The 11,714-nt window shown below is 38.6% G+C and overlaps 1 protein-coding gene across 1 annotated transcript in view; it reads left to right on the top strand.

Annotated features, from left to right (window-relative positions):
• ZNF287 (zinc finger protein 287) overlaps nt 1-3,227 on the top strand; it is a 17,506-nt gene extending 14,279 nt beyond the window's left edge. Inside the window, exon 6 of the mRNA XM_006765160.2 lies at nt 1,447-3,227. Within this exon, the coding sequence (XP_006765223.1) occupies nt 1,447-3,014 (1,568 nt within the window). The 3' untranslated portion in view covers nt 3,015-3,227. The remainder of the gene's footprint in view (nt 1-1,446) is intronic.
• Nucleotides 3,228-11,714: the final 8,487 nt, after the last annotated feature.

Here is an 11,714-nt window from a genome sequence, read left to right as displayed (position 1 = left end):
GGTTCTGGATGATGTCCGTTTTGTCTTTTAGTTGTATTTTTGAATTTGTTGTGGGAGGCAGCAATATCTGGTGTCTACCTATGCCGCCATCTTGTTTTTTTTTTTAAATAAGATTTTATAATAGATAGAGTAGGTATCATAAGAGAAGGCTTAGAGTCTGTAATTAGCATAGCATCTATAGAAGATTATGAGGAATTATTTTAAGTTATGTGAATAACTTTGAACTTTAAGTTAAACTGAATATGAAGTGTGGTAGAATAGAAAAGGTTTGAGTATTTTGGGACTACATGCCACGTTGGGGGTATTTTGAACTTTTCTCTCTCTCTTTAACTTCTATCCTTTATGCCACTGATCCTCAAACTCTATGTGCATCAAAACAACCTGGTGGGCTGCTAAAAAAATAGATGGTTCAGACTCACTTCCAAAGTCTCTCATTCAGTATGTCTGGGTGGGGTGCAATAATTTAACGTATTCCCAGGTGATAGTGATGCTTAGCCTCCAGCCTAGGAGCTGTACTTTTTTTTTTTTAAGTTTGTTGTTGTTGTTATTACTTACTGATTTTAGAGAGAGACAGACATCAGTTTGCTTTGGGATCCATTCATGCACTCATTGATTAACTCTTGTATGTACCCTGATCAGGGATCAAACCCACAACCCCGGAGTATTGGGACAGTGCTCCAGCCAACTGAGCTACCTGGCCAGGGTTGGGAACTGTACTTTTGAGAGCTGTTGTTTAAGGCTATAGGAGAGTTAGTAGACATATTTAAGTATGAAAAGCACCATGAAATTGCTTTGATAATATGTAGGATTATGCAGAGTAGATTGGAAGGAGTTATGATAGCATGTTTACTTTATGAACCCATTATATAAATTAGATAATCCTATAAAATAAAACCATAATATGCAAATTGACCGAACGGCAGAATGACCGGTCACTATGACACGCACTGACCACCAGGGGGTAGGCGCTTAACGCAGGAGCTGCCCCCAGGCCAGCCAAGGCAGGCGCAGCAGGAACAGCTGCTCAGAGGGCGGGTCCAGTGGGTCCACATCCATTCGGCTGACCAGGATGAGGGTCACTCCCACAGCAGGCAGATCCCCGCGGGCCACAACCCCACAAATCCTGTGCACTGGACCTCTAGTTATAAATAATTACATAATTAAAGCCATCCCAAGTTATCCTACACAGTATTATCCACTATATTCTCTTCTCTTAGCTGTCACCTGACCTAACCTATTTTATTTACTCTGTGCCCATGTTGAATAGTGAGGAGCCTCTCCATTTGCAGTTTAGTCTTCTGTTTTCCTGCCCTTTTATTCTCCTTTCCCAAGCGTTAAGAACCAGGTTATGAGGTTGTCCGAGCCATAGTTTTTTAAGCATTTTATTCACATTCATTATATTGCTTCTATTTTGGCAGTTTCCTTTTTATATTCTTTTTATTTCAGGATGGGAAACAGAAGCCCAAGATTGTAATCCAGTTAAAAATATTCCTGTGTACACAACAGATGGAACACAGACCATCAAATTGGAAGAACCTTATGACTATGATGACAGATTAGAGAGGCAAACACCAGATACCTTCATGAAAATTCCCACTAATGAAAAGAATTTCTGTTTGAAGTCAGATTTTTCACAAGATGATCCTACAGGAGAGTACCTTAGTAAATATGATATATATGGAAATCATTTTGAAAAACATTCAAACCTAATTATACAGTTTGATACCCGTTCAGATAATAAGACATATACATATGACGAAAGCATGGCAACCTTCAATCATATCTCATATGGTATTGTACACAGGAAATTTTATCCTGGAGAAAAGCCTTATAAATGTAATGTGTGTGGGAAAAAGTTTAGGAAATACCCATCCTATGTGAAACACCAAAGCACCCATACCAAAGAGAAATCTTATGAATGTGAAGAATGTGGGATAGAGTTTAGGCACCTCTCTTCCCTTATTGCACATCAGAGAATGCATACTGGAGAAAAACCATATGAATGCCACCAGTGTGGTAAAGCCTTCAGCCAGCGAGCACACCTTACTATACATCAGAGAATTCATACTGGAGAGAAACCATATAAGTGTGATGACTGTGGGAAAGACTTTAGTCAGCGTGCACACCTTACTATACATCAAAGGACACATACTGGAGAGAAACCATATAAATGCTTGGAGTGTGGTAAAACCTTCAGCCACAGTTCATCACTGATTAATCATCAGAGAGTTCATACTGGAGAAAAACCTTATATATGCAACGAATGTGGGAAAACTTTCAGTCAGAGTACACACCTTCTTCAACATCAAAAAATACATACTGGAAAGAAACCGTATAAATGCAATGAGTGTTGGAAAGTATTTAGTCAGAGTACTTACCTTATTCGACATCAAAGAATTCATTCTGGAGAGAAGTGTTATAAATGTAATGAATGTGGAAAAGCCTTTGCTCATTCCTCAACTCTTATTCAACATCAAACTACTCACACTGGAGAGAAAGCCTATATTTGTAAAATATGTGGGAAAGCCTTCAGCCAGAGTGCAAACCTTACTCAACATCATAGAACACATACTGGAGAGAAACCATATAAATGCACTGTGTGTGGGAAAGCATTCAGCCAGAGTGTACACCTTACTCAACATCATAGGATTCATAATGGAGAAAAACCCTTTAAATGCAACATATGTGGGAAAGCATATAGACAGGGTGCAAACCTTACTCAACATCAAAGAATTCATACTGGAGAGAAACCCTATAAATGTAATGTATGTGGGAAAGCTTTTATTTATTCCTCATCACTTAATCAACATCACAGAACTCATACTGGAGAAAGACCTTATAAATGTAATGAATGTGATAAAGATTTTAGCCAGAGAACATGCCTTATTCAACACCAGAGAATTCACACAGGAGAGAAGCCCTATGCATGCCGTATATGTGGTAAAACCTTCACTCAGAGTACAAACCTTATTCAGCATCAGCGTGTTCATACAGGTGCCAAACATCGTAATTAATGGATATGAAGACTCTAGGTGTTACAACTTAATTATTTAAATTTCATTTTGTACTCTCTCTCTGTGTTAACACATTCAAAAGAAGTGCAATATATGTTAGATACCACTGAGCAGAAGTATCAATTGATAATGTGGATATAATCTATTTAAATTTAATGTGAAATTTGAGAAGAAAACTTCACTTCTTTTTTAGTTAATTTTTTAGAGAGAGAAGGAGGGAGAGGGATAGAGATAGAAACATAAATGAGAGAGAAACTTCATCGATCAGCTGCCTCTAGCATGCCCCTTTACTGGGGATCCAGCCCAAACCCAAGCATGTTCCCTCATCAGGAATCCAACAGTGACCTGGTTCATAGGTTGATGCTCAACCACTGAGCCATACCAGCCAGGCATTCCTTCGTAACCTTTACTTGATTTATTCCAGAAAGAAACCCTGTGAAAGTAAGAGTATTCAAAAATGTGTAACTCACCAACTCTTACTGTATTTCAAGTACTTTTTAATGAGGCCTTGTGAATGTAACTTGTGAAAGCTTCCATCAAGCAGAGATTTCACAGAAGAGAGTAGTCCTGGGATAATAGAAAAGCTGTTTTAGTAGGCTTTTAGTTCTTCCCAGCTTTGAAGCCTTACATATGTAAAAGGTCCCTCTCCCCCTTTTTACTTCCCTTTTCCTATTATGCCATAACTGCCATGTTTGGGGGAGAAATTTGAAAGTATCTTAAAGATTTCTATGTGACCACTGTTTATACTTTCCTTAAATACTTAAATATTAAAGGAAGAGAACCTTAGTGAAAGATGATAGGGTAGAGAAACTAATGTGTATATAACCCTTAGACATGTACAAATTCAGTTTCGTTAAACAGACAAAAATTAAAAACCCAAGCTTAAAATAATCTTTAAAACAGCCGTAGTTTCACTAAGTTTTGACATCTGTCATCCTGTAGGAAAAAAAAAAGAAGAATACTGTTCCATTTTTTTTTTACCTGCCTCCTAGTTTTATAACTTAAGGGTACTTCATGATGTTTTACTGTAGAAGGTCCATTTCTTTCCTTGAAATACATGTTTTTTGAGTGCCTACTGTGCTCAGGGCCCAAACTTCTTAAATTGGATCCTTTCAGGGCTTCCTGCAGTACTTTGCTGCAATTCACTGCTAAATGAAGCAACCAAAAGCTTTCTAAACTGATGAAAGATTAAAGTAAGAACATGAGCTTAACTATTACTTCATAGGATGAGCATAAGAAAGCTAAAATGGGTTGCCAAAGTTGACCACATATCCTAAAGCAAGGAAGTAATAAAATGTAATGTGAGGAAAAACCAGTAATGGAACATGGATATGAGTTCAGTGCTGAAAGGAAAAAAATCAAGATGGAAGACAACAGTGAGGAAAGTGAACATATAGGTAACATAAACTGTTACTTAACTTGGTTTACCTTAGGAAAAACTGATTAATAAAAAACAAAATTCATCCTGTTGTTTGTAAGAAGAAAGTAAAAATGAAATTATTGACTTTAAAGGAATAATTAGAATTCATTTTTCTACATATAGATAAGTATACTCTTCAAATTCAGGGGGAATGTTCATTGAAAAAAAAAAGCATGGATGCAGAAGCTATCACTGATGCAGTAATCATTAAACAATAATAACTGAGAGCCCTAAACAATATTAAAAAAAGCTGGCAGAAATGCAAATAGCAATAGGTAAAAATATTATTGCATTTAATATCCACAGCATTCCACTGTCAGAATATAAGACCATATTGTGAAAGCTGAGATTTCATCTTGCTCTTGTTTCTTCAGTGCCTTGCATATAGCAGGTGGTCAATATCTGTTAGTTGAATGAATAAGTAGATGAGTAATAAGGTAGACTTAACTGATGGTGTGAAATTGGTAGAATTTTTTGTGCATACATGAAAGATTTAACAAATACTGGTCATTGATTGGTTAATTAAGAACTACTTAAAAATGAAGAAACAGAATCCCAAGATAATGGGATTGTTAATATGTCCTAAGAAAGTATGAGACATATTTGCACAGGAAGTTTTTCTGAGCTAGATGAGGAAAAGCATATAAATTCTGGCACCATAAATATCAATTTAAACGTGTGTTGACCCACGTGACTTCATTTGGACATGACTATATATACATCCTACAAACAGTGCAGAAGGAAAGACATCTTCAAGGCTTTCTTGTTGAGTGTTTTCTTCAAGAAGTTGTTGCTTTTTCCTGCCTGTCATTCATTACCCTGATGTTATGGAATTGCCTTTCACAAATTATAGATTATCTCCAGGTTGTTTAATACTCAAATTATGCTTATGCCAGTGATTAGGTTAAAAATAACCATTGTACTTCATATGCAATTTTATACTGCCACTTTATACCTTACACACCATTTTTCTCCTGGAATGAATGTGTGGAGTATTATAGTCCATAGCATCTTTCTTTGCATTAATTTGTATTTCATACTTTTATGTGTCTTGCATAAATAATGCATTTATAAAGGTCTTCCATTGATACACTAAAACAATTGATGCCCTTATAAAATAATAGAGTAATAATAGTGGAGAATCCTAAATCTTTGTGTATTTTCCCCACTTTTACAATTGTCTGGCCTAAATATAATACCAGTTTTTTCCACAACTTTTTGTTATGAAAATGTTCAAATATACTGAAAGTTAAAGAATAAATTACATCTGCCACTTAGATTTAAAAATTCACATTTTGCTATATTTTTCTGAACAATTTGGAAATAACTTTGAGGTGAAATTTGAAGATATGACATTTCACCTCTATGAATGCATCTCAAAAAATGACAGTCTTTTTCTTTTTACATAATCACAATATTATTGCATATCTCAAGAAATGAATAGTAATTTCCTAATACCTAATGCTTAATCCATGTTTAAATTGTTCTTGTTAAGTCAAATTTCACACACTATATTTTATTGTAATGTTTGCTTCATCTATCTAAAACAGTCTCCCAACTTTGATTTTTTTTCCAGGACTTTTTCTTAATGGAGCAGATCAGTTCTGGAATCTCACATTCAGGATTTAACTGTTATTTACAACCAGATTGTTTATCAAATCAACAGATCTGTGGTTTGCTTATCTTGTTGCTGTAGTTTCTGTAAGTTAGCAATTAGGGCCAAGGTTTGATGTATTTAGACTAAACATTTTTAACATTAACACTTCACAGATGTATGTCATATTATATCAGAAGTCTTATTAATATCTGGTTGCCTCACTATCAGTGATGCAAAATTTGATCACTCAATTGTAACCACCTTATCTTCCCAATGTAAAGGTATCTTTTTCTGTTGCAATTCTGTGGACTGAGACCCTGTCAGATTATGGATAGCCTGTGTAGCCACAAACTTTCACCTGGTGGTTTTGGTATCCAATAATGATGATTCTTGCCTGAATCAATTATTTCATCAAGATTTGCAAAATGGTGATTTTCTCTTATTTCTACATTTATTGACTGACATTCTGTAAGAGTGACCTTTCATCAGCTGAACTATACTTGAGGCAGGGTCATGCTCAATTCTTTTCCTTTAATTACAAATTGTCATATTAAGGAGTTGACGGTGATGACAAATGATTCAATGTATTATGATAAATTGTGATCATTTTTTCTGATGCTCAAATTATCCCAAATTTGGCCAATTTGAATCCTTCAGGTAGCTCTTATGTTGGTCCTTTGACATTCCCTCTCCCATCTTTGGGCACTTAATTGCCTTCTGACAGAAGGTATCTCAGGTTCACCTTGCACTTTCAATGTTAAAAGCTATGACCATTTCTCCAGGAATTCCTGGCTCTTTTTAATAGACATCTGTTTAGAAATCAAGATCTGGGTGATAGGCATGCTCATTGCTACTGGGGTTTGACTTAGTTTTCATGAGTTTAACTCTACTTGTCTAATACCTAATTATGTAATGAGATAATTAGATATCTGGGACAAACTAGGAGCAAACAACTAAGCATTGTACAACTAAATTGTAGAGAATAGAGTGTTATGTGTACTAGAAAACTTCACTACAAGAGATCTGTGCAAAGGCCATTAGAAAAGTTTACAGAGGAAGGAGGGTTGTCATTTAATCTGGCAAGCAGGTTAAACAAAGAGCAATTAAGAGCAACTAAATATATGACACCTATGTTGTGTTTTAACTGTTAACATATTTTGATAATTTACTGTTAAAAGCTAATTACACTTTTTTCCCATCATTTCTTAAGGCATGTTTCTGATCTAAATGTGAATTCTGAGGATATGTTTTATGCAAATCTACATACTAGGGTTTTTTGGCTAAACTTTTTACTTGGTCTTTAAAACTTTAAGGCTATTCAATTTTATTATTTGACTGTATCTTATGATACCAGTGCACTTGCATATGTGCCTACAAATGTACTTAGTCCTCTTTCTGATATTCTCATGGCTCTATCTTTCACTATAAGATAGAGCCCCTTAGACCACTAGAGCCATTAAAAATGCCAAGCATGTGCACTATAGTAATATGTATAAACTAGAGGCTCAGTGCACAAAATCTGTGCGGGGAGGGGGGGGGCATCCCTCAGCCCAGCCTGCACCCTCTCACAGTCCCCCTCGGGGCATGTCTGACTGCCCGGGTAGGATCAGGCCTAAACAGGCAGTTGGACATCCCTTTCAATCTAAACCAAAGAAATAAAACTCTGTAATTTCTTAAAATGAAACCAAGCAACTCTTTGCTTCTTCAGTGACTCAATGATTTTTATTTTATTACTAGATGCCTGGTGCACGAAATTTATGCATGGGCGGGGGGTGGGGGTCCCTCTGCCCTGCCTGCACCCTCTCCAATCCACAGGGATCAGGCTTAAACTAGCAGTCAGACATCTCTCTCACAATCTGGGACTGCTGGCTCCTAACCACTCACTCACCTGCTTGCCTGATCACTCCTAACCCCTCTGCCTGATCATCCCTAACTGCTTGCCTGCCTGCCTGATGGCCCCTAACCACCTCTGCCTTGGCCCCTGCCACCACAGCTTCATCCGGAATGAAATCCAGAAGGTCATTCGGCTGTCCAGTCTAATTATATTATGCTTTTATTATTATAGATATGTGTGTAAGCTTATAAGCAACATTGAGTCCTCTGACCAGCAGGCCCTGAGCAAAAGATGAATGAATTACTCCAACACATTTGCTGTGAAAGAGAGGACTAAGAGATTACCTGGCTAAAGGAACCAGGCATCCTCAATTGCCTGCCTCGTTAGGCTTGTAGCTGCAGTTTGAGATAAAGTTTATCTTTTAGATACAAATCAGTAGGGTAAATAATGTTGGGAAGACATGTGTTTGTAGTGTCCTTTAAGCAAGGACTCTCAAAGATTAAGGATTCCAGTAAACACCAGTCTGCATGTGCACAGACTTGTTTGGAAATGTCAAGGAATAAGCATGTCATAGGTTCGCCATCACTGAATTAGGGGCACCACCTTCAGTACTCCCCTAAGTCAGAATTCCAATAAACAGAGTGGGTGGCCTTCTGCACACTTCCCTTTTCTTGGAATGTCCTCCTTACAAACTTCCAACAAAGTCTCATGCTTCCCCATACTCTGTGTGGGTGAGGAAAGTGATTCTGAAGTGCCTGAGGACATGGACATATACATATCCCATAACAGAATAAGGATTGGAACCCATTGCTCCAGCACTTAGTTGAGTCCTAACTGAAATGTTAAATGAAAATTCACAAAAAGTATGCATCTATAATTTAGAAAATACATTTGTATGAAATTAGATCATTTAAAGTTTGCCACCCCTCCCATAGTTTCGTATATTCAAATCTTTAAATGTGAACAGCGCCACAAAGGAAGCACTACCTTCAATTTTGTTCTTCCAACCAGCTCTTCCCCAAGTTTCAGAACCATAGTTAATGATTACCTGGAACTATCTCGTAAGTACCTTAAGTGGTTTAATCTAAAACTGAATTGTTTCACTCCCAAACCTCCTTTTTTAAAAAATATGTATTTTATTGATTTTTTACAGAAAGGAAAAGAGAGGGAGAGGGATAGAGAGTTAGAAACATCGATCAGCTGCCTCCTACACACTCCCTACTGGGTATGTGCCCGCAACCAAGGTACATGCCCTTGGCCGGAATCGAATCCAGGACCCTTGAGTCCACAGGCCAACACTCTATCCACTGAGCCAAACCGGTCAGGACCCCAACCTCTTTTTAATTTACCATAACTGAGAGGGAGGCCAGAAGCCACTCTCCACCAATAGTTATTTTAGTCCTATTGGTTTCACTTCTCATATATTCCAGTTCCTTCTCTATCCCCATTGCCACTACTTCACTTCTGGCTTTTAATCCTCACTGGAGGACATGCTTAGAGAGAGGACTGGGGAGAGAGCACGCAAAAAACATCGATGTGAGAGAGAAACATCAACCACTTGCCTTCTATATACATTCCCCAACTGGGGATGGAATCCACAACCCAGGTATGTGCCCTAAAAAGGAATTGAACTGACAACTTTTCCGTGCACAGGACACCGCCCAGCCAACTGAGCCACTCTGGCCAGACTTCTTTTCTAGCTTTTAGTCAGCTCTTGGTTAGATTATTTTGTAGCCAGGTAAGTGTTCACCCTGCCCCTGATCTTACCCTATTCAATGCACATTTTTGCCAAAATAACCTGAGACTATCTAACACCACATACAGCTGTATAGGTAGAGTAGTGCATTGGACCATGTCATGGTTTGCTTAAAACCCTTCCTATCTTCTCATTGTCAGCAGCAGTGGGTCTCACTCTCAGCTGCACATTAGAATGTCCTGGGGAGCTTTTAAAAGTACCAATGCCAGGGCCCTGAATTATTTCATTTGGGGTGGGGCCTGGATATCAGTGCTGCTTCAACTCCCCAGGTGACTCTAATGCTCTAAAGTGGTTCAAGGGCAGAAGCAAGGAAACAAGTTAGGAAGCAATCTCAGTGGTTTAGACTGCAGTGGTTCTCAACCTTGGCTGCACATTAGAATCACCTGGGAATCTTTAAAATCCTGATTTCTGGGCCTCATCCTCCGGAAATTCTTTCTTTGATATGAGGTGAGGCCACAACATTAGTAACAAAGAAACAGAATTTGGCTGACTGTCTTTCCTACTGGAGAATGTGCCCCTACAAGGGAGAGACTCACTCATTTCTTTGTCTCTTAAACCAAGCACAGTGCCCTCAATAAGTGATTAATACATCTCTTCAGGAACATTTGCAAAGTAATCAAGATTGTACTTACTCTCTGCCCTGGACATTATTGCTCAGGGGTTACAGCATCACCCCATGTACCAAAGGGTTGCAGGTTGGATTCTGGCCAAGGGCATGCACCTGGGTTGCAGGTTCAATCTCCAGCCCCTGTCAGGGCAAGTGCAGGAGGCAACCAATCGATGTGTGCCTCACATCGATGTTTCCCTCTCTCTCTCTCCCCATCCCTTTCTTTGTCTCCCCCTTCCACTTTAAGGATCAATGGAAAATATGTCTTTGGGTGAGGTTTAACAACATAATAAAAAAAAATTTGTGCTCTCAGAAAAAAACTTATTTTACATATCTGTCCCAAACTGTAAAGGGTTTGGGGTTTTGCCCCACTGAAAAGATAATATGGATGCTGACAGGAGACCTGAGACTCCTAGGTATTAGACAAAAAAAAAAAAAAGTCATTACTCATGACAAAAGCCGTAGCTGGACTTCATATTTAAGCTGATTGCCCTGGCCTGCCCCACCCCCACCCGACTCCCCACAAGACGGTAACAGGCAGGCCTAGCTGGATCCCAGCGCAGGACCCATTACAGGAAGGCGACACTGCGCTGGGGGGACCACTGCTTTGACAGTGCATGGAAAGCAAGCATGCGCTTTGTTCAGGAGACACTGCCTGTGTATTTCCTTGCTGTAAACACGCGCCTGAGAAATGGCCCCGGTAAAGAGCAGTTCTTGGCACACCCAGCAGGAGGTGTGCTCAGGGCCCATGACAGGTTGCCTCTCCCAAAGGAGCCCTTTCTAGTGTAGACTTACCCCTCCGAGAATTCAGGGAACCCTGTAGCTTATGAGCGAGAAGATAGGAGGCACAATGAAGTTACCTGTGTCAAGCATACAGAGATGTTTTCCTGAAGAAATCTTAGGTCATGCCAAATCAGGCATCCTTAGAGGTTGAGAAGTAATCTCCTTACACTGTACATTCACAGCTACAACAGGAATACTGTCTATTCATTCTGAGCATCAGATTTTACACTGGAATATAATACATTAGGTTTATATGATTGAAAAAATTAAAAGAATATTTCCTGACACATGATATTCAAATTTGTTAAAGTTTTATTGGAACACAGCCACATTCATTCATGTAAGTATTGTCTATGGCTGCTTTCCTGCTATAAGGGCAAAGTTGTGAACCATAAAAAGTACACAAAGCCTAAAATATTTGCTGTTAACCCGTTACACAAGTGAGCCTCCTCTGCCTGCACACAATGGGTGGGGGCTGGCTACGCCGAACAGCAGGCCAGTAAAAGCAACAACACTCCTAACACATTGCGTACCGCGTAGAAATCTCTAAGACATACGCCAGGGACCGCAAATTTTTGGGCAAACTGCACGTTATTTAAATCATAACTACAGATCATAATGCACTTCAGGTGTTGTTTTTCAATAATTATAACATTTTTATTTACAAAGACAAAGTTCCTAATGTGTGTGTATGTGTGTGTGT

This window comes from Myotis davidii, unplaced genomic scaffold, assembly GCF_000327345.1.
Source record: "Myotis davidii unplaced genomic scaffold, ASM32734v1 scaffold1461, whole genome shotgun sequence".
NCBI classification, from domain to species: domain Eukaryota; kingdom Metazoa; phylum Chordata; class Mammalia; order Chiroptera; family Vespertilionidae; genus Myotis; species Myotis davidii.
This window is presented reverse-complemented; position numbering and strand designations above follow the sequence as displayed.